Source organism: Xenopus tropicalis, chromosome 1, assembly GCF_000004195.4.
Source record: "Xenopus tropicalis strain Nigerian chromosome 1, UCB_Xtro_10.0, whole genome shotgun sequence".
Lineage (NCBI taxonomy): Eukaryota > Metazoa > Chordata > Amphibia > Anura > Pipidae > Xenopus > Xenopus tropicalis.
This window is the reverse complement of record NC_030677.2, coordinates 141,735,013-141,759,702: the sequence shown is the minus strand read 5'-3', so window position 1 is coordinate 141,759,702 and position 24,690 is coordinate 141,735,013. Positions and strand designations below refer to the sequence as shown.

General features: G+C 36.0%; 1 protein-coding gene across 1 annotated transcript in view; it reads left to right on the top strand.

Moving 5' to 3' along the window:
- LOC101732037 (Ig heavy chain Mem5) overlaps window positions 1-22,309 on the top strand; it is a 53,234-nt gene extending 30,925 nt beyond the window's left edge. The window contains exons 3-7 of the mRNA XM_031905902.1: window positions 15,148-15,226; window positions 17,061-17,327; window positions 18,581-18,655; window positions 18,739-18,855; window positions 19,103-22,309. Coding sequence (XP_031761762.1) covers window positions 15,148-15,226; window positions 17,061-17,327; window positions 18,581-18,655; window positions 18,739-18,854 — 537 coding nt within the window. The 3' untranslated portion in view covers window position 18,855; window positions 19,103-22,309. The remainder of the gene's footprint in view (window positions 1-15,147; window positions 15,227-17,060; window positions 17,328-18,580; window positions 18,656-18,738; window positions 18,856-19,102) is intronic.
- The last annotated feature ends 2,381 nt before the right edge of the window (window positions 22,310-24,690 follow it).

Here is a 24,690-nt window from a genome sequence, read left to right as displayed (position 1 = left end):
TAAAATCAGCACTGTCCCGCGAAAATTGGGACAGTTGGGAGGTATGTGCTAGTGGTGTTTTCATCTCCTGTAAGGTTAAAGACCTGACCTTAACCCAGCCCTCTGGGTCTGTCAGATGAGAAAGGTATACGTTTGTCTAGTTAAAGGTCCCATGTCCCAAAAATAATGGACTAAATCTCCCAAAAATAATGGTTTTAATCAAATAACCCTTGGTTAATTATGAATATTATAATTTAGATATGATATATCTGACCCATGATCCACTAGCACTTATATTTGCCTATTTGTGTCTGTTGGTTACCCTCCCATATAGATTGTAAGCTCTACGGGGCAGGGACCTCCATCCTCTTGTGTCCTCGACTCTTAACTTATTGCAGCTGTATTTATCTGTATTTATTGTTATACTTTGTATTTATCTATTATCTTATTAACCCCCTGTTTGTATTAATGTATTCTACTGTACAGCGCTGCGTACATAAGTAGCGCTTTATAAATAAAGATATACATACATACATACATACTTTTCACAGAGTTAAAGGAATATTTCAACCGACTTAGTAATCAGTATAGAACACAGCTATAATCCATGTGTTTTTCATTCTGTTAGACTGAATTACTGTAGATGTTGCTTATATAGAGAATACTCTTAAAATCACTTTTTGACATCCTCGACATTTTAAAAGTACATTTTCTTGTATATATTAAGCGCATAAGTAAAATAAAATCAAACTATTGGCCTCCAGGCACCCTTTTTATTGTACAATATATTCATGTAATTTAATGGACCCCTGCAAAGAGCAATGTGTACAAAACTTATACTGTAAAACATGAACAAAAAAACTAGAAAAAGAAGCCAAACTAGGTGTTCTGTAAACCCTCTCAAGGTCTGTCTTCAGCATCATCTGTTCTTGCATGGATCACTTTAACCTCAGCTTGCAATGCCTGGATAGCTTGTATATGTTTAGCCAAAGTATTCTGGTCTCTCACCTTGGCCAGATTTCTTTAAGCAGTGTCAGATTTAGTTAGTGAACATTTTTCTGTGCACTTACATTAGCACAAGCGAGGGAACAGCCAGATTTGCACATCTTGACATTTAGGGGCACATTTACTCAGCAATTTTGAGATTTACGAATGGGTTTTTGCCAGAACTCGACTTTTTTGATATTGTTTCTCCAAAAATTCTCCCATAATTGTGATCCTATAATTTGTGATTTATTAATGTTTATTTAACTGTTTTTTGTCAAAAAAATTTGGCAGGTTTTCAAGCAGAAGTTAATCCCCTCATTGTTTTCTGTTTCACCCAGTTTGAAGGAGAAGTTAATTTCCTCATTGGTTTGTGTTTCACCCAGTTTGAGGGGGAGTTAATTCCCTCACTCTTTTCTATTTCACACATCTTTAAGGGGTTGTTTTTTTTTTATTTCACCCAGTTTCAAGTGAAACTTAAACACATTATTCCTAGAATGAGTGCCAATGATCCTAAAATGGCTGCTGGAGCAATTCCTGTTTGGGAACAATAAAGAGGATTCATGGAAACGAACGTTCGTTTAAACTTGAATTTTTTGAGTTTTGCCAATACTCGCAAAATTAATTTGATGTAAACCTGAAATTTTCATTGAACAATTCAAGCATTATTGTGACATGTTGTAAATACAACAATGATGGATCTTGAAGTCCTTTTAGATAATACACTTGGCTGTAGTAAGCAATGCCAGTTAGCAGCTGCAAGGGCAAACAAGGTTATGAACTGTATTAATTCACAGAAGGAAGTGGTTATTCTTCTATTTCTATATTATTCTTCTATAACAGAGCGCTGGTAAGGCCCCATCTAGAATATGCTGTGCAAGGGCCACTAAGCTGATAAAGGGTATGGAAAGTCTCAGTTATAAGGAAAGAATGGCCAAGTTGGGGTAGTTTACGCTGGAGAAGAGGCGCTTAAGGGGGGGAGAAAATAACAGTGTATAATTATATAGGGGAATAATGGAATGAAGGAAGTTCCATCTAAATATTTGGAAAAGGATTTTTACATTGAGAGCTGTGAAGTTGTGGCATAAATTTTAGCTAGCTTCAAGAGAGGATTTGATGAGTGAGGAAACACAGGGTTATTGAAAATAAATCTCAGTACAAGTTGAACCATCTTGGCCATCTTGCCATCTTGGAGTCAGGAGAGACTTTTCCCCTGTGAGGCGAATTGGAAATGCTTCAGAATGTTTTTTTTTTTACCTTCCTCTAGATAAACCAGCAGTTAGGCAGTGTGTCAGTTTCATGTAGACATAAAAGTTTGGACTTGATGGATGTGTGTTTTTTTAACCTAACTTACTATGTTACTATATTAATGTTACGCTAAAATGCAATTTGGATTATTTTATAAATAACATTGGTGTTGCTCAAGACCATATATGCAAACTCACATGTCTGTGAGCAGAAATTGTTTAAATGGTTATGTAATTCAAAGTCTTTGGAGCCATAGGGCAAACTGAAAGGGCCTATATCTGACCTGCAGGCTCCAGTTAGACAGCCACAGATTACTTACTCTTTGGGTGTCTGATCCTCATGAAGAATAGTGCGCAAGTGCACCTACTAATAGTGATGAGAGAATCTGTTGAAAATTTTCCGAAACACATTTTTTGGTCGCCCGCGTCTTTTTTGGTCACCCGTGGTTTTTTTGACGCCCGCATTTGTTTACGTGACTGTACCCTTTTTTTTTTACGAGACCACACCCTCTTTTTGACGTGCGGCTATTTTTTTTACACACAGCAAAAATTTCCGTTTCGCCTGGCGAAAAAATTCGCTCATCACTACCTACTTACCCTAGTGACAACATCCCCACTATAAAAATTGTATCCCCTTTTACCTTTCATCATTGTAGTTCATTATTCCCAGTAGGGTGGAAATTTACTTGGTTCAAGGATTATTTATTATTATTATTATTAACAACATTTTGTCGAGTTTAGGGAAGAATAGGGTAACTCCATAATTCCATCCTCCATCAATTTGTAGGGGCACCTGCATAGTGAAATACAGAACACACTGTATATATGTATATTTTTTTTAAAAAAAAACTTTTATCCGAGCTTGACCATTTTGCTCTCTGAAATCTCTAAGACACGACCTCTGACACTTTCCACAAAAAATACAAAAAAACTATTCTGTATAGTTTGGGAAATAGTAATGTTATTACTAAAGAATGAAGGATCGTTGGGATGCTATAATCTAGAACTTTTAAATCCATGCAGCACACTTAACAGTAAATGTGATTATCTCACCATCTCTATGTTTACTGAAACAATGCACACACACATACACGCCGCAATTTTTTCATATTTGTCACGACTTTTTCGTCGCCGATGCGACTTTATCGTATTTTGCGCGACTATTTCGTTGCCGTCGCAATTTTTTCGTATTAAGCGGTTGTAAACGGCGGAAAAACCAATCCAATTTTTCCGCAACGCCGACGAAAAAGTAGCGGAACATACGAAAAAGTTGCGACGGCGACAAAAAAGTCACAACAAATAACTTTAAAAACCCTGACCTTTTAAAATTAATAATGCAATGGAAACTTTGAAATTGACCTTTTAAAATTAATTGGGCAATGTAAAATGTAAAATTAAATTTTAATAAATGTATTTTGGGGTTATTGGGGGGGTATAATAATTTTACATTTCAATGGATGAGGCATTGAAAGGATAGAAGCTATGTTGGCAATCATCAGGATGCATAAATATGCAAGACCAGACCTGTCTAGTTTGGAGATTTATAATTCATTTGAACAATTCCAAAATATTTATAGCTCTGTATTACAGAAGATAATTTCTGAAATGAAACAATAGTGTTCATAAGTGTTGTTTTAGGGGGGTTGGTGTACTGGGAAATGCAGGGAGGGGATGAGTAAGGTTGTGGTGAAGGGGATTCCTACTTATCATACCATGTATCCTGTGCAGAATTCCTTCACATCACTAAGGGGCAGTATTTTACTGTAATAAAGTCAAGTTTCCTAACAGGGAGCACTTATTACAGCATCTGGTTGAGCATCTACAGGTACATTTTCCCAATATAATGTATAGCAGATACAAAAAATATTTTGATTAATGGCATATAGAATATTTTTGGACATTGTGCCCATAAATGTATCATGAAAAAATTCTGATATTACATGCACTTGTGCCATGCTGCTTCCTAAGAGAATCAAATGGGCATAGTTTTTATTTTAATATTTTTATTGATTGGTGAAGAAAATTAACAACATCTTTGTTACAATTAGGCATAGACATTTCCGAGGTTCAATAAAGTATAGTTAATACAGCTTAATAATAAGAAAAAAAAAATCATATATCGTAACTTTTGCAAAAGATTTAAATCGGTTGTGACTTCACCAGTTTTATAGACTATCAAATAGCCAATAATAATACCAAAGAAATAGAAAATGCAAACAAAACATATGAAAAAGAAAAGGAAAAAGGAAAAAAAAAAAAGAGACAGGTGAGCACTATTGGCTCCATGGTTACATAGTTACATAGGGTTGAAAAAAGACCATTGTCCATCAAGTTCAACCCATCCGAGTAAACCCAGCACACAACCTATACTAACCAATCTATACACTCACATACATAAACTATATATATACAACCAGTAATACTAACTGTAGATATTAGTATCACAATAGCCTTGGATATTCTGCTTCTTCAAAAACTCATCCAGGCCCCTCTTAAAGGCATTAACAGAGTCTGCCATTACCACATCACTAGGAAGGGCATTCCACAGCCTCACTGCCCTCACCGTGAAAAACCACCTACGCTGCTTCAAATGGAAGCTCTGTTCCTCTAATCTATAGGGGTGACCTCTGGTGCGCTGATTGTTTTTATGGGAAAAAAGAACATCCCCCAACTGCCTATAATCCCCTCTAATGTACTTGTACAGAGTAATCATGTCCCCTCGCAAGCGCCTCTTTTCCAGAGAAAACAACCCCAACCTCGACAGTCTAACCTCATAGCTTAAATCTTCCATCCCCTTTACCAGTTTAGTTGCACGTCTCTGCACTCTCTCCAGCTCATTAATATCCTTCTTAAGGACTGGAGCCCAAAACTGCACTGCATACTCAAGGTGAGGCCTTACCAGGGACCTATAAAGCGGCAAAAATATGTTCTCATCCCTTGAGTCAATGCCCTTTTTTATACAAGATAGCACTTTATTTGCTGTAGTAGCCACAGAATGACACTGCCTGGAATTAGACAACTTGTGATCTACAAAAACCCCTAGATCCTTCTCCATTAAGGATGCCCCCAACACACTACCATTCAGTAGATAGTTTGCGTTTATATTATTCCTACCAAAGTGCATAACTTTGCACTTGTCAACATTGAACCTCATTTTCCAGTTTGCTGCCCAGTTTTCCAATTTTGTCAAATCGCTCTGCAAAGCGGCAGCATCCTGCATGGAACTTATAGTTTTGCACAATTTAGTGTCATCAGCAAAAATAGAAACAGTACTCTCTATGCCCACCTCCAGGTCATTAATAAACAAGTTAAAAAGCAAAGGACCAAGGACTGACCCCTGCGGTACTCCACTAACCACACTGGCCCAATTAGAAAATGTTCCATTTACCACCACTCTTTGTACTCTATCCTTCAGCCAGTTTTCTATCCAATTACAAATATTATGTTCTAGGCCAATATTCCTCAATTTGATCATTAACCTTCTGTGCGGTACTGTATCAAACGCTTTAGCAAAATCTAAGTAGATGACATCAACTGCCATTCCAGCATCAAGGTTCCTGCTCACCTCCTCATAAAAGGCAACTAAATTAGTCTGGCAAGATCTGTTACGCATAAAACCATGCTGGCACAAACTAATAGTATTGTGAACTGCAATGTATTCAACTATCCTATCCCTTATTACCCCTTCCAGAAGCTTTCCTACTACTGATGTCAGACTAACAGGCCTATAGTTTTCAGGCTGAGAACGAGATCCCTTTTTAAATAACGGCACCACATTAGCAATCCGCCAGTCTCTCGGCACCATGCCAAACCTCAACGAATCCTGAAAAATTATGTGAAGAGGCTTGGCAATCACAGCGCTCAGCTCATTTAATACCCTGGGATGAATCCCATCCGGTCCTGGACCTTTGTTTACCTTTACATGTTCAAGTCTCTTTTGAATTTCCTCCTGAGTGACCCATGTGCCAGTAGCTAAATTACTAGCACTGGGTATATTAAAAGGGAAGCCTTCATTATCTGGCTCCTCAGATGTATAGACAGATGAAAAATAAGAGTTCAAAATTTCAGCTTTTTCCCCGTTCTCATCAACCAACGTACCTCCCCGTGATAATAAAGTTCCCACCCCTTCTTGCTTCATTTTTTTACTATTCACATAATTAAAAAATAATTTTGGATTCTTTTTACTCCTAGCTGCAATATCCCTTTCCATCTCTATTTTAGCTTGCCTGATAGCTTTTTTGCATGCTTTATTTGCTTCCTTGTACCTGATGAAAGTTTCCGCTGTCCTAGCTAACTTGAATGCTTTAAAAGCACGTTTTTTATTACCAACCTCGACCTTAACTCTTTTATTCAGCCATAAGGGTTTTGCTTTGCGATGCCTCTCCTTGCTTACAAGGGGAATATACTGTTGTGTATACCTGCAAAGCAATGTTTTAAAGATGTTCCATTTTCCTTCTGTGTCTAACCCCATGAAAAGCCTTTCCCAGTTGACACATTGCAGAGATGCCCTTAAACTGGCAAAGTCTGCACGTCTAAAATTGAGCGTTTTAGTTACTCCCTTATAGAGCTGTCTCTGTAGCATTATCTCAAAGGAGACCATGTTGTGATCACTGTTCCCCAAATGCTCACCCACACAAATGTTAGAGATAAGTTCAGTATTATTAGATATTACCAGGTCCAAAATAGACTCATTCCGAGTAGGTTCTTGAACCACCTGAAATAAAAAGTTGTCATTTAGCATATTTACAAACCTACTAGCTTTTTCTGACTTAGCCACCCCATTACTCCAGTCAATGTCCGGATAATTAAAGTCCCCCATAATAACAACTTGACCCAATTTTGAAGCCTCCTCCATTTGCAAAAGTAGCTGGGCCTCATCCCCCTCATCTATACGGGGTGGTTTATAGCATACACCAATGATCATTGTCTTTGTGACCTTCAGCCCTACTGAAATTTCTACCCAAAGAGATTCAACGTTTTCATTGGTAATGTCTTTATTACATGGCTTTAAATCTGACTTCACATAAAGACAAACCCCTCCACCCTTTTTAATCCCTCTGTCCCTCCTAAAAAGCGTATACCCATTTAAATTCACTGCCCAGACGCATTTTTCATCCCACCAGGTCTCAGTGATACCAATTAAGTCATAATTTTCAATACATGCAATAGCCTGCAGCTCCCCTATTTTTCCCGACAAGCTACGCGCATTAGCCAGCATGCAGCGGAGATTACTACTTCTTCCTCTACAGCTTACATTAGCTAAAGGACAGTTAGAGCTAAGGTGAAAATTAGTCTGTTTCCCTTGTAACAATGGAAGCTCCTTATCTGATAAACTATATGCCCCCCTCACTCCTCCCCCACAACCCTTTACTGGTCCCACTGCCCCATCTACACTAGCTCTCCCATAAGAATCTAGCTTACCAACCCCCCCCTTGTCTAGTTTAAACACTCCTCCAGCCTCTTAACCATTCTCTCCCCTAGCACAGTAGACCCCCTTCCATTGAGGTGCAATCCGTCAGGGCTGTATAGATTGTACCCCAAAGAAAAGTCAGCCCAGTGCTCTAGGAACCCAAACCCTTCCTTCCTACACCAAGACTTTAGCCACGCATTTAGCTCCCTAAGCTCCCGCTGTCTCCCTAAACTAGCACGCGGCACCGGCAAAATTTCCGAAAAAATGACATTGGAGGACCTTTGCTTAATTTTAGAGCCTAGATCCCTGAACTCACTCTTTAAGGTCCCCCACCTACCGTTCATTTTGTCGTTAGTACCGATATGTACCAAGACAGCCGGGTCATGCCCAGCCCCTCCCAATAATGTGTCGACCCGATCAACCACATGCCGAACCCTGGCACCAGGAAGACAGCAAACTGTCCGGTTGAAGCGATCCGCTCGACAGATTACCCTGTCCACTTTCCTAATGATTGAATCCCCTATAACCACCATCTGTTTAGGCCTAGCTCTGCTCTCCTCCCCACCACTACTAGAGAAACTGGTCTCCCGGCTGTTAGAGAGATCAGCCTCATCTAGAACCGCCAGTCCAGAGTTCACACTCCCATCTTCTTCACACAATCTGGCAAATCTGTTGGGATGCGCAAACCCTGGAGCAGCCTCCCTTTTTCTTTTCCCCACACTCGATTTTCTAACTGTCACCCAGCTTACTGCCCTATCATCCTTTCCTTGCTCCCCTCCCCCCATACTATCTGACCCCGCTAGTTCTTGTTCAGTTAGCAAGAGACTTCTTTCAAGATTGTCAATAGAACGCAGTGTTGCAACTTGTTCCTCTAGTGCTCTAACGCGAGCCTCTAAAGTGGCAACTCGCTCACATCCACAACAGAGGTATGCACTTTGGAACTGTTGTTCCACAACTGCATACATGCGGCAGGCTGTGCACTGTGTCATACCTTCAATGTTGCTGCCACTCATTCTCCCAGTTACAGAAACAGTTAAACAAAAATTGGTGAAAAAAGGCTATTAAATAAACAAAAAAATTTTTTTTTTTTTTTACCTTGTTTTAACTCCCTTAGTTTGTAACTCCTGTGATTATAACTCCACTTATAGAGCCCCCACTTAAAGAGCAATCACTTATAGAACACCTACCACCAGAGCAAGCTCCACTGGAGTGCCAGTGGTTCTATTTATACAGTCTGTTAAGGTCAACTAATCAAACCCCACCCCCTCAAACTGAGGGTAATTACAAAGGAATGTAACTCTGGCAAACCTGCTGTAAGCCTTATAGTTAACCAAACTTTGTAAATTGGCACCAAAAAGAGCAAATACTTTTGAAAAAATTTAAACCCAACAGTTAGAAAACACAGTGATTCTGAATAAAGTTAATAAAAAATACTTATCCCTTTTTTTTGTTGAATTGAAAAAGCAGTTGATTCAGTCAGCCACCAGCCTGTTAGTATGTATGTAAACCAGGATATATAAGGTTTAGTATAAATTAAAATTAAGATTAAAGGGCCTATAGTAAGATATGGGTTTGTCTAATGTTCTAATAACTCGCAGAGTTTAAGCTCAGACAAAGCTTAATGATAACTGAAGTGGTTTTGACTGCGTATTTGTTGGCATTCCATGGGTTCCATTTAGCATGGTATTTGAGAAAGTCAAATGGGCATATTTTAAGGTGAATGTTCAAGACAATTCCTCTATTTCACATGATTCACAAAGGCTGCAATTTATATCTGTCAGCTTTATCCACTCAAGGTTAAGGAACAATTGTTTAAGCATACAGTGACAATTAATCTTTTTATTACAAGCTTTGGGTGTAATTTAATATAAGATGCAAATTCTACCCAGGTTTACTAACGCATCACAACCAATCAGCTGTTAGTTTTTAAATCGCCAACTACTCAATACTACATTGCTGATTATGTGCTATGAATGGCTGTAGTATACTTTGCAAATTAACCCATTATTGGTTAAAACTATCCATAGCTTTCACATGCCACTAACATGAATTCCCAGTAACCTTTGTACCCAGAAGAATTTTAAGCAGCAACATTCTATCAAACATTCAGAACTCGCGGGGCTGATTCATTATTCCCCAATAATTTTTAGTGAAAAGTTATCATAGTTACTGCTAAGTAAAACAAGGCTGGTATTTAGGTTTTAGCAATTGTTTTGCCCAAATCCTTTCTCTCCACCTATGGTTTGCACGAAGGGGCAAGGCTGTAAGATTTCAAGCTGGTGAGTGTTCAACTGTTCAAAGCAGTCAAAACCATTCTAACAAGCTGAGACAGGTATCAATATATTCCTAACTGTCAGTTAATAATGCATTGTTATTGACATTAAAGTAATTATAATGATGCCATATATCTTACTGTAATGGAATTACATTTGTGCAAAGAAACATTTGTAGGACTTTTCATGCTCATCACAGCTAATAAAACATTGGGATACACTCCTCTGTACGGAAGAGCAGTAGGGCCACCAAAAAAAAAAAAATTCCGGTGAATTATGACTTTTAATCTCATAATTATGACTTTAAAAAGTCGAAATTATGACTTTTAAAGTCATAAGTATGACTTTTATTCTCATAATTATGATTTTTTAAAGTCATAATTATGAGATTAAAAGTCATAATTTCGACTTTTAAAAGACATAATTATGACTTTTTAAAGTCATAATTATGAGATTAAAAGTCAAAGTCATAATTCACCAGAATTTTTTTTTTTTGGTGGCCCTAGTGCTCTTCCGTACCTCTGAACCTTTCTTAACAGCAAGCACACAGTTGATTTATTATGGTTTGTATTTCCTAGAATATTTTTTTCAATATTTTAAAACCTCTCAGGGTGTGGCACTGACTAAACACACTGTAACAATCCTAGCGATTTCCTGTAAAAAACCCACCACTGTACAAGTATATCTTGTATGTTAGATTATTACAGAAGTATTTCAGACAGCATTCACTGCTAAGAGGGAACAGTGGCCTTTCTGTGTACAAATGATACTGTTAATAACAATACAATTTTATATTAAATATTAGGCCAATCTTTAAATAGCAGTAAAACCTATGAAGGACTTAGGATGTGTCCACCTAAAAGTAAATGGTGCTGTTTCTGAATGAATAAGATTATTCTGTAAGTCTCAAAATGACCACTCATTGTGTGCTTACACATTATGGCTCCAGTGTAAAGTCATTGGTACAAAGACAATTTGCCCTTCAGGCAAGTCTATCAGTATGTACAAGGGAGGTGAGAATGCTCTTTTAGTTTATTTTACCAAAATGCAATCTGTTGCAACAGTGTTATTCCAAAACAAATGAAAACATCAAAATAATAGCTTCTCAGACTTGAGATAATAGTTTTGGGCACATTTTTCTAAATGCTTTTGAATAAATAAGCATGTACTCCAAACCATCCTATTGGACTTTGAGTATGGGGTGTTATGTAATAAAAGACACTCATTTTGCCCTGGAGCAATAACCCATATCAACCAATCAGCAGGTAGAATTTACTGGTCTCCTGTTTAAAAGAAAACATCTTATTGGTTGCTATGGGTTACTGCTACTGGGAAAACTTTTATTACATATGGGGGATTGTGTGGAGCACATATGGGGGATTGCACCTAGCTCACATTGCCCAGTTTCAAAATGGCCATGACAGTGTGTAAATTAGTAAAGGTTAGGGGCATATACACTCACCTAAAGGTTTATTAGGAACACCTGTTCAATTTCTCATTAATGCAATTATCTAATCAACCAATCACATGGCAGTTGCTTCAATGCATTTAGGGGTGTGGTCCTGGTCAAGACAATCTCCTGAACTCCAAACTGAATCTCAGAATGGGAAAGAAAGGTGATTTAAGCAATTTTGAGCGTGGCATGGTTTTTGGTGCCAGACGGGCCGGTCTGAGTATTTCACAATCTTCTCAGTTACTGGGATTTTCACGCACAACCATTTCTAGGGTTTACAAAGAATGGTGTGAAAAGGGAAAAACATTCAGTATGCGGCAGTCGTTTGGGCGAAAATGCCTTGTTGATGCTAGAGGTCAGAGAAGGGTATTAGTATGGTGTTCCTAATAATCCTTTAGGTGAGTGTATATTATGCTGTGTAAAGTGAAATTCGCCAAAAAACAGTGTTAAAAGCTGTGTAAAATAAATGGAGAAGCTTGCCATCTGAACGCCAGATTTTACACCATTATTTATGTAAGTTCCAGTAAAAAAATTACATAAACCCATAAATCTTCATTAGGATGCATAATTAAAGGAAAGCTTGGCTCCTCTCTAAAAAACTTACATTAGATAAATTAATTTTCATATATATATATATATGTATATATATATACAGTCCCAAAATCGGCACTCGCCAAAATAGCGAATAAGAACCGGGTGCTAACCATAAATAAACATATTCTCCTTCAGAAAGCACTCACGGTATTTGCAAAAAAGCAAGTATTTATTTACACAAAAATGTCATTTTTGACATTTTTGTGTAAATAAATACTTGCTTTTTTGCAAATACCGTGAGTGCTTTCTGAAGGAGAATATGTATATATATATATATATATATATATATATATTTGCAAAGGAGACCATTTATAGTTTTGGGGATTTTTTTAATAGTTTTCTCTGTGCAGCCCAATGTCTTCTAATTCTTTCCATTCTGGTCCTGAAAGGTGTCCGTAATATGTGTCCAAAATTTCATGATCCCAGCTCAGTTTTCAGAATAAGATATCAGAGTAAGAATCAGAACCAGCATCATGTATCATTCAGGATAAGAATAAGGTGTTGAGTGACATTCAGGTATCAGAATCAAGAGTCAACATCAATGGGGGCAGCCTGTGGCCGGAACCATGTAATAATATGATATATATAATTTTTTTTTCAATATAATATCAAAACTTGTGATGAGCGAAAAATCCATTCCCAGTTTGACATGGGCGCCCCTATTTTGACGTGACCACGCCTATTTTGCAGCGAACGCAACAAATTTTTTGGTGGCAAATTTTCTTGGAAGTTTAGCGAAACACTTTGCCAATGGTGAAATGTGGAAATTTGCTGCGAATCCATGCCTGGCAGAAAAATGTGCTCATCCCAATCAAAACACAATTTTGCTAGTTTAACTCCATGTTTTTAAACTTACCACCAAGAAAAGTACACCTTACTTCATATGCCATCAAATTGCCATATATTTTACTGACTGATTGGTCTCGAGTAATTTAGTATTCCAAATTCAAAAAAGTTGTGTTCAAAACAACAATTTAACACCAAAGAATACAAAATCACTTCATGCAATAATATCAGTTTACACCACTTTTGTGAATTCTGCTCGGGAATAGGCTAGCTGTTAGAGATGAACACATTTTGCACTAGAATTTTGCAGTGCATTTTGGGGAAAAAAACAAACATGAGAAAAGTGTAAAAAACATTCCATCATCAATGTGTGTTATTTCACAATTTCACTCATTTTCATTTTGTAGCTGAATTGATCTGACGTATACAGTGATATAGATCCATGGCATGCAAGAATAAATATTGTTTCTTCTTATTATTATTAACATTTATTTATAAAGCGCCAACATATTCCACAGCGCTGTACAATAAGTGGGTTTCATACATTGGACATACAGAGTAACATATAAAGCAATCAATAACGGATACAAGAGGCGAAGAGTGCCCTGCCCAATTACAGTTCTTGAGTAACAAAATACAAGTTTTATGTTTAAAGGGGACCTGTCACTCTAAGAAATAATTCCAAATCCTTTTGAATCAGTTTAGTACAGCAAAATAAGCTTTACTTACACTATTTAAATTATTACATTTATTTTCCCTTCAGTCTTGGAATTAGTAGTCACAGCCAGAAGGCCGGCACCATTTTGTGGGCACTGTTATTAAGGCAAGCTTTGTATCACCCCAAAGTCTTATGCATTTTCCATCTGGGTGATGTATAGGAAGTGCTGAATGGAAAGTTAAAGTAATTGTTAATAAAAATCTGAGCTGTCAATCATATATTGCCTGCCCCGCCTCTATGCCGCAGGCAATATATAATTGACAGCTCAGATTTTTAAATACATTTATAACAGGTATAGATGATTTAATTAAAAAAAGAATTTGGGTTTCATGTTTAATCTTCAAAGGACTTTTATTATATAACTTTTTATGTGTGGGTGACAGGTCCCCTTTAACAGGCATATACGAATAATATGCTAATCCTGTATTATGTAGTACAAATGATGGAGATATTTTTCCAAAAATAGTTAAATATTAATTAGTGCTATGCTATCTATGTGTTTAACTTGTTATGCTGTAATAGGAAGAGATGACTGTTTAACAGTAGGGATCTATAAATAGCAATAGCAGGGTGGTATGTGCCTGGCCCCACCTTTATGTTAATCCATATCCTCTCTGAAATGCTATTCTGGAGCAAGTTTTTGAACTAGTGTATTTCACGGTGTTCTGCTGCCGACAAACTTGTTTTTGGAAAAGGAACACACCTAACAGTGCTTCCAAGTAAGTGACAAATCCAACCAAATAACATCAGTTGCTGCCTTTAAATCATTTATCATATATAACAGTTCAATGAATGTAAATACATTGTAACTAAATAGGAAAAGTATGATTGCTGCTTGAAATAATTAGACCTCTTCCTCTCTATGTGTCTATCATCTTTCTATCCCAATCTGCCTAGACGTACGCACACAGTCACGAAGAAACAAAGGCATCAACACTTTGACTGATTTAACAGAAAGCTCCAAATTGTGGCACAGCTATCTACCATAGAGTCCAATTTAAGCTAAATTTTTTTAAAAATAATGTTTTTATTTTTGTTTTGAAATTATTAAACAGTACCTTGCTTGTAATATTAACGTAGTGGAATGAATTCATATGTGTGTCAACACAATCCTATTTGCTTTATTTAACATTTAACATTTAAATGTTGTTTTACTAGACATGGAATTACAAAAAAAACCCTAGGTCCCAAGCATTCCGGATAATAGGTACCATACCTGTGTATACACACACACACACACACACATAAAATGAACTTGAGCAAGGAAAGAGTTAAACAGCAGTTACATTATAAAGACTTCCTGGAGAATAACGGTCAAATCTGCAGCTGGGAATATATTGTGTTTCTGCAACCACATGAAGGCTCCTTGCTATTGCATCTGGCAGGATAACCAGAATTCACAGTTTGCTGTACCTCAGACTTCTAGACTTCTCCATTGTACGCAGAGTTCCTTGTTTCATTATGTGCAAAAGCAAACTTTAGATATATAAAATGTTTAAATGCTCTAACATTATATTCACATTAATTTCAGGTACTTGTAAAGTGATTCTTATATTGTATTCCTAAAGCCTTCTGGTTATGGATTACGTATCAGTAGTAGCATAAATATATATTCAGTTTTATTAGCAACATTGACCTTTTCATAAAGATTTATTTACCTTAAAATATAATAGTTGAGAACTGTGTCAGTTTCTACAAAGCAGTCAGTCACTGTGTATATTGGTGCAACCTACACAAGATCATTAAATTTTGGGGCTGGCACCAAGCTGACAGTAGAATCAGGTAAGGTGAGATAAACTCACATTTTTTGTTAATTGTAGTGACATTTCTGCTTATACAGGTATGGAACCTGTTGTCTGGAATGCTCAGGACATAGCGTTTTCCATATAAGGGGTCTTTCCATAATTCGGATTTCCACACTTTTATTCTGCTAAAAAAAACATTTAAACATTAAATAAACCCAATAGGATTGTTTTGCTTCCAATAAGGATTTATTATATCTTACAAGTACAAGGTACTGTTGTATGGAAAAATGTTACTGTATTATAATATAGGTATAGGACCCGTTATCCACAATGCTCGGTACCAAGGGTATTCCATATAAGGGTTCTTTCCGTAATTTGGATCTCCATAGCTTAAGTCTACTAATAAATACAAATACAACATTAATTAAACCCAATAAGATTGTTTTGCATCCAATAAGGATTTTTTATCTTAGTTGGGATCAATTACAAGGTACGGATTTATTACTACAGAGAAAAAGGAAATCAGTTTTAAAATTCTAAATTATTTGATTAAAATGGAGTCTATGGGAGACAGGCTTTCCGTAATTTGGAGCTTTCTGGATAACAGGTTTCCGGATAAGGGGTCCCATACCTGTATTTGTAAAACCTCCATAACTATTTATATTTCCTGGGAGCTCTAGATATAATGGGTGCATTTGAAAAACATTAAACTTAAACAAAAAGTTACAAACTCTTCTGAACACATTTTTATTTATTTGATTCCTTAATGTTATACTCCATTTATGAATTCTGATGTTTTCTATGAGTTTCAAATGAAAAGTAAGAGAAAATGTTAATGGTTTTTTTTTCGGGAAAAATTATTGTAGGTATTATTTAATTCACCTTTATAAATACATACAATAGCTGACTAAAAGTCTAGTTATATATGTATTTATATATACAAGTAAAATAATTTTTTTTCACTTATTATTGTCTTCATGCATTTACATTTATTGCTTTATACATTTTAAAACCCAATGTGTAGCATCTAAATATAAATAGTGCTTAACAGAAAATATATTCTTTGTTGTTTGTTAATCAAAATGCCATTGCTGCATAGGATTCAGGCAATAGACATCTTGGGCTGATAACCCATGGTGCGCTCTTAGTATTTTCTTTTTGGACTTAAAAGTGGCCTAAACAAAGCTAGCAGTAATACTTTCAGTATGCTAGCAGTAACACTTTGGCATGGGATGATAATGGCAGGAAGAGCCTGCTAAAGAGGGGCTATGTACCATAGGCCTTAGCCCTACTCCATACATACTTACTACTCCATACAAGAGCATCAACTTTACCTTTAGGCAGATTTGCCTCCACAGGCTTCCTAATTGTGGCATGTTCATAAAAAGTATGTGGCAGGAGAATGCAGATATGAGAGACCTAGCTGCTTTGTTTGCAGGTAGCTAGCCTACTGCATAGGTACAACTCTACAAAAATGCAGTAAATAAACCTTCTAACATTATAGATTATACCAGGCAAGGGTGTTTCTGGCCTCAGTCGGCAGCAGCCTGATTTCACCCCCAACTGCTCATAACCTTTGGCGTCATCCGAGTGTATCAAGGGATCACATCACTAGTGCATAGAACTCTATTGTGCTCTTTACACTAGAAGAGCCAACTTTTAATTTTAAAAATTGGAAATTCAGCTCTTAAAGTTGCCAGTGTAGGTCACTGGTCGCTCACTGCTTCCCGGTGCAGGGCATTTGGTAAATATATAACCAGCAATGAAAGGAAATAAGGTACAGATTTTGTCTGTGTCTAAAAAGAAGACCAATAATTTAGCGATTAGAAAACAAATCTTATGTCCAATTCATTCATTATTATTTTCACCAGGTAAGAAAGAACCCAACCCCCCTTCAGTTTTTGTACTCAGGCCTCAGAAGGGTCTGTCTCCTGCTGCCTGTTTGGTAAAGAATTTCTACCCCAAGGATGTTAAGATCTACATGAATTCTAAGAAGGGAGATGTTACCCCAGTACTTTCTCAGAATGGAAAATACACTGCAGTATATGTGGAGAAATCAGAAGAAAGAGAGGTGGAATGTAAAGCCAAGCATGAAGAAAAATGGGTGACAGAAAGTGACGTTAGAGAAATATTAGAAGGTACCTATGCTGAAAAGATGACTATAATAAATATACTATTCTATTCAAATACACAATTAAAACTATAAAATATTTACTATATAAAGCTGTTTTTTATAGAAATTCTTCAAGTAATCTTACTTTTGTTGAAACATTACATTAGCTATGCAGATATTTGCAACACACAGATCCCCTTGCTATTTCTATTCTTCTTTATATTATTATTATTATTTATTTATATTGCCATGACATATTACGCACCACTTTTACAGAGATAATATATCATTCACATCAGCTCCTGCGCCAGTGGAGCTTACAATTAAAGGTCCCTATCACATTCACACACACACTAGGGGGCTGATTTACTTACCCACGAACGGGTCGAATGGAGTCCGATTGCGTTTTTTTCGTAATGATCGGTATTTTGCGATTTTTTCGTATGTTTTGCGATTTTTTCGGATTCTTTACGAATTTTTCGTTACCAATACGATTTTTGCGTAAAAACGCGAGTTTTCCTATCCATTACGAAAGTTGCGTAAAAAGTTGCGCATTTTTCGTAGCGTTAAAACTTACGCAAAAAGTTGCGCATTTTTTGTAGCGTTAAGTTTTAATGGATACGAAAAACTCGCGTTTTTACGCAAAAATCGTATTGGTAACGAAAAATTCGTACAGAATCCGAAAAAATCGCAAAACATACGAAAAAGTCGCAAAATGTTCGTTTTCAAGTCGGAACTTTTCCAATTTGGGTCGGATTCGTGGGTTAGTAAATCAGCCCCTAGAAGTCATTGAGGAGTTCCATGTCCATGTAATATTTTACAATAGTGTCCAATATTTTTTAGAATACATAAGTTACAGTGACACAAAAGTACACTACTGATAACCGCTCATAAGGATAACATTTAAAAGATATTGATGGGTCACTATAAGAAAGTTTTGTGTTAACGTACTCAAAGCTATAAAGATATGCCTACAGAACTAACTGCATGTTTCTATAGACACTTAGGGGCAGATTTATCAAAATGTGAGTTTAGAGCTTAATACATTTACCCACATTCTTTTCATTCCTATGGGTTTTTTTAGATGCATATTTATCAAATGGTGAGTTCTAACTTTCACCCCTAAAGCCACGTGGAGATTGCTGCTGACATGACTTAATAGCTACAAAAACTGAGCCACTTCTATACTATGAAACTTATGTGAGCTTATCAAATCCATTAAAATGAAAATGTGGATCACCATTAAGAAGCTGGATTTTATATTTATTTGTCACACAGATTCCAATACGAGCTATGAAGATAAAATAGATTCTAGAAAAAATGAGTGTAAACGACCAGCAGGAGATAGCCCGGGTCAGTGAAATTAACATTTCCAATAGCTCTTTCATGAAGTTCAAGTTTAATGCATTAATAATATGCAATTTGTGCTTATTTAGGTACAACCTATGAGAACGTGAATATGTTGTCAATGAAAATCTTGGCTGTTAGGTTTATCTTTGCTAAAACTCTAGTCTTCAACCTTTTTCTGACTGCAAAATGTTTACTCTTTTAAGGTAAGAAACATCACATATATGATCAATATCTATGATAAAATACTATGAACCATAAACCTATCATGGTCCATCATATATTCACTCCATGGTTCTAGAAGCAAATTAATACCAGTGGATAAAGCACTTTACATGTACATGACATTTTTGATTAGGCATTAATTTTAGCCCAAATATTAAAAACATTTTTGGTTTGGGGGGGGGGGGGGGTCACAAAGATTTTTTCATGTTTACTTCTTTCTCTTTGCAGATTCCTTGCTCAAGCCTATGTTAAGCTTGACTTTATCTCAAATGAAGAAAACTGGTGTCATCTGAAACATCTGAAGTTGCTTGAAGCTTAATAAAATTTATAAATATAGTTATTTGATGCTCAATTAAATGAAAATACACAAATGTTAAATCTTATTCAACAGAGATAATGTGCAATAGGAATTCTCATTGATTCAATAGTGGCCGGTAAATGTCTAATTTTAATATAATTTGCAATTTATATATACTGCAATCAAGAGATTTGATTTCCTAATCTGTAAATAATTAATGTTCCATAAACCAAAATTGAAACTCTAAACCGCAAGGTTAGAACTTGGAACTTTCACTCAAAGTAATGTTTATCAAATCAAATACAAAAATATACATTTTTATTCTTTAGCATCATAGCTAAAAACATCCTTATCCCATAAAACACAAAAAAGCAGCAGTTAGAGAAGAGAGCCTCCTATGAAATGTAAATGTATAGCGCCATAGATCATTAATTACCATTTTATACCTTACAGAAGAGAAAGATAATAAGAATGTGAATAATCTATGAGTATTGGTGCTTAGGCAGAACAGTACTCCTTGGTTGCGAACATCAAAACTAGTGTCACAGTGGTAATGTCAGAAGTGTAGGAGCAGAGACTGGGAACTTGCGCTGTCGGCAGTGAGGAACCCTGGAGATTTCTCGTACTGAAGCTGGGGTGTAATACCGTTTTTGATATGTGCTTTTAAGATGTGTTTGTTAGTGCAATCTAATTTTGTTATTAAAGATGTTTGCAGTTTTCTGCATATGCCCCCTTTTTATTATCCCTAAGAGGAAGAAGAAGAATCGGGACCATCCATGGATTTGAATGAGAGCACTCTATATGCCGCAAGTTTTACTCTGTTATGTATACACATTACTTTGGAGTGAAAGTTCCAAGTTCTAACTTTGTGGTTTAGCATTTCAATATTGGTTATGTTTTATACGCATATGAAGGTGAAACACCATGTGGATTGATCTTGGAATTAATTAGGTTGAATAGAGGTTACACAGTTCACTTCTTTATGTATGGGATTTAATGAATGCCCTTTTTCATATACTAATCTACAGTAATGTGCTTTCAGTCAATAAACATTATTTACCAAGTGAAGTTTTATGTGCATGACATCATGAAATGAGTTTGTCAAAAAAAACTTTATTCCAGGTAACTTCAGTTTCAGAACTTTCTCCAACCCCTCCACCCAAATCCATCATTTCCAAAGCGTTACTGTTTTTTTTTTTTTTTATTACTTATTACTCAGGAGAAATCTAAAGACAGATTTAATCAGAACATAAACTCATTCCAGTCAGTGTTCAGATAAATTACTTTGATTCACATAGATTTATTATTTTTTCATTGCATTTATATATCTAATGACTTGATTTATCCTTTGTTTCTAATCATTCTGAAATTGCAGTGGTTAAACAGAATTTTACAGCTTAACAATGCTTGCCAACAGTAAGCATGTAATGACAACTGGCTGTGGTTGAGAAACGGTGGTTGTTGCCATGGAAATTCATGCTTTATGTACATGCAGAGATGTTATCATGAGATGTTTTTGTTAATCGCAAAACCTTTGTCAACATATTCGCAGAAGGTTGATCATGATAAACCCATGGCAACAAGTGTTTGGAAGATATTGCCCAAAAATTCAATTTTACACAAACAGTGGAAGATTATCAAATAGTCACGTGCCCTGTTGCTCCCAGACAATAGAAACTTTGTTACTTTTCACAACTTTGCTCCTTTTTGGTACTGAGATCATAACAAACACTTACACAGTGTCAAGATTATAGGTAAGCTCTATGTACAGTACATGTAAAGTCAGGTATACCTCACTTTCCTTCACAAAGTTTCACTAACCTGCTGGCTATGGGTGCTTCAGATCTAAAGTGAGTACCAATCCCATATATACTGGGATCCTACAAGATAGGCCCTTAATAAATTACACTCTCTAAATATATGACATTCCATTTCATGCTTACTCTCAACCACTGAAACCTGTATACCTGCTGTAATGTCCAATGGGACCTCAAGGGCCATTTTCCTTTAGCCAATGGAAAATCAGATATTTATCTACTGCTAAACATCTTAAATGGAAATAACTTAAAGGCTGTTTACTAAGAGCATCTCTTGGAAATGATCACATCCTTTTGCTAACAAATATATTTTTTCTGCTGATTTTTTCTTTTTTTGAAAAATGCATTGAAGCAAATGGGCATTTTTTTTGCATGTTTTTTTTTCAAGTTAAAATTTGCTTGGTGACACATTTTGCTCGCCACTATTCATGAGTACCACTAGCAATTGTACTTCTTTCATTGCCTTTAGAAGACCACAAGTTTTTGCCAATTTATTGTATATCTTAATCTTAATAATACTGGAAACTAAATGAGAGTAAAACCCACCTGTGGTTCATAAATAAAATGGTAAGGGGCAAAAATGTTGGATAATGACAACACTACAACTGAATATGGACACACAATATTGTAAACCTGAAATTCAAAGAACAATTAGCGCCATCTAGCAGTGAAACAGATAAAACTGGTAATGGCAAAAGGAAGGTAAAAAAAAAAATGATATAGACAGGAGACATACAGTAACTGTAAGGTAACACAAAAGAATTAAGGCAAGCAAGTGTTTTTTGTTTACTTTTATTTCACCTGAATACTTAATTTTTCCCTGTACTCCATAAAATATACTGCACTTCAAACTAAATACAACAAAATACTTGTGTAATATGTATACAGTTTATTGCTTTTTTTTTATTGCAATTTGTAACATCAGTGTTTTAGCCCCTTCTCCCCTGCCAGGATTTCAAATGATGCAGAAAGAGAACTGGTTTGCAGCTGGATTTTAGCATATAAAATTAGTATTTATTCATACTTTTTGAAAGAACAAAATACAGTGACAGGTATATAAGGGGATTCTGTGTTGCGTTAAGATCTTTAAAAAAAAAAATTGGTTTCCTGTTAAAAAGCTATTTTTGAGCAATTATTCTATTTAGGAGAAACATTTGAACATTTGTTTGAATTAAATGAAAACAATTATATGTGAAAGATTTTTGTAAAAAATAAAACAATATACCCCTTGATGTCTAAATAATTACAATCTAGCCTGATAACCTGTGTGAAGGTAATTTAGTCAGGCTACAAAGAGATAAAAATTCAAATTATACACTCTTTTATTTGTACAGTGCTTGTTTGTTTGTGCCAGAGACAACCAATAATTACTACATTAACTACAAAAGCAACAAAGTAGGCCAAGTAGTTTCAGTATTGCTCCAGGTGTGAACTTCCAGATGTTCCACAGTCATTTGTGATGGGACTGATCTGTAACAGGGTGCTTCTCTGTCCACTACAGAGGTTCTTCATTGTAGGAGGAAACAAAATATATCTACAATACCAAGTAAGTTGTATAGAGTAAACTTATACTTGTATCACATATAGTCTGGCCACATGGTACTGAATAAAACACAGCATGTAGAAACAGCACATCCTAATGCAGATGGGTGGATTTCTTGTAAAAGGTTTAGCCTTGGAAAGGCTTACCCTGGGGGGCCTCTGGTATATGCTACCTCAAGCTCTTAGCAGACAGGAATATGAGATACATTGTACAGTACTTATATAATCTCAGGCTTACTATAAAAAATACATTTGCTGAACATTATATAGTACATTTAGTTATAGTTTGTGCTATGAAGACTTTTTATGGATATCTAACTTCCAAGTGACACCACCCTTAACTAGGAATTTGATGAAAATGTAGTTAGAAAGTGACCCATCAAACAGTCTTATCAAATTTTTATTTATATGTCAATAAATATTTCCTCATTAGATCTTTCATCTTGGAGCCACTAATTTGGGTTTGAGTGTTCACTCACTAAACATCTGCCAGTAGAAATAGCAGGGTCTAACTGTAATAGTGTCATTTTGTATGTTTTACTATAGGCTGTGTTATGTCTTTATGGAGTGCTGCAATGTTCAGGGATTTAGTGTGGAAACACTTTGCCAGACTAGCGCTAGTGTGTGTGTATCTTCTTTGGGTGTTTTTGTTATTGAACCAAACTATTAAAAGATGCTAAGGAGGTTATGTAATAAAAGGCAGTAGTTTTCCTCAGGTGCAGTAACATATAGCAACCAATCACCAGGTGGCATTTACTGGTCATCTGTGTAAACACAAACATTCTATTGGTTGCTATGCGTTACTGTTACTGGGAAAACTTGGTGCCATTTATTACTTATGGGGGTAAAACCTTCATACAGTATGCTATTGTTTTTCAGAAGCATGTTCCCCAACTGTAAAAACAAGTTCCATTCTCAATTTCCCAAACCAGATGAAGTAAATTTAGAATAGCATTATAATAGTAGCATAGTTATAGTGGGCAAGATTTTATGGCTTAATTTGTATACTGTGTTGCTGGTGATGAAAAATTAATATTTGGAAAAGGTACCAAGCTGCATGTAAGTCCGGGTAAGTTATCTGTCCTTTGTTATTTTTCTTTTAAGCATTGCAGAGCGCACCATTTTTTTCGCCCTTTACACACTCCACTGTGTGTTTTACCATGTATTTATATTCTCTTTCATTAATGTAAATTTTTTTTATTAAATGATAATACACAAGTAGGCAGTCCACCTGTATGTTTTTAAATAGATTCACAGACATTGCTACATTACCCATGTGATACATGCATCCCGTAATCAGTTACTACGTTCATTACTGAAGTCTTGTTCATAACCTTTCATCTCTGTATTATTCATTGAATGATGTGAAATTGTTTATGATCTTAGGTTACTGAAGGAAAAAACTAAACTGTACCAAAGTCTGAGGTTAATTGTAAACATACAGCTTTTTGTAGGGCCTGATATCAATGTGCTAACTGTTGGTGGCAATGTTGTATTTGCAAAAGGAACAGAGCTGAATGTGAGACCAAGTAAGTTGTTAACTATTTAATAATCCCACAATGATGGGCATAATGCTGAATGAGCAATGAAATAGAAAAAAAAAAACATAGAGAAAAAAAATAGAAAGATATATTTCTGGTTTAGAATAATATACCCCAGTAATGTCATATCAGTTGCAATACTGTACAGAAAGGATCTCATAAGTAGAGTCGGTGTAACAAATCCCATAATATGTACAGGTAGAAGGTAGTTCTTGTAGAATTTTGTATTACAGTGAGCATGATGGCTACAAACAGATTTTTGGCTCTGGCACAACACTTTCAGTAATTCCAAGTGAGTGATATTATCTTAATTATAATTCTAGTTGTTCTGCAGATGGAGGGACATGTGGAAAAAGGTCAAATTGTTGTAATATATTTGCTTTATTTTTGTTGCCATTTTTGGGAATGTGCTTATTTTTGAAAAAAATATCTGTGTATTGATTGATAAGCAATCTAGTCGGTAAGAGCAGGCACCTCTAACCCTTAACAACTACCATTGACAAAGGGACAAACGTATCTGTTCTGTACCAATTATATACAACTTATGCACCTGGGGTTAACTCAGTGGCCCAGGGCTGGTAGGTAGGTAGATGAGGAACATGCCTGGGGCGCAATGGT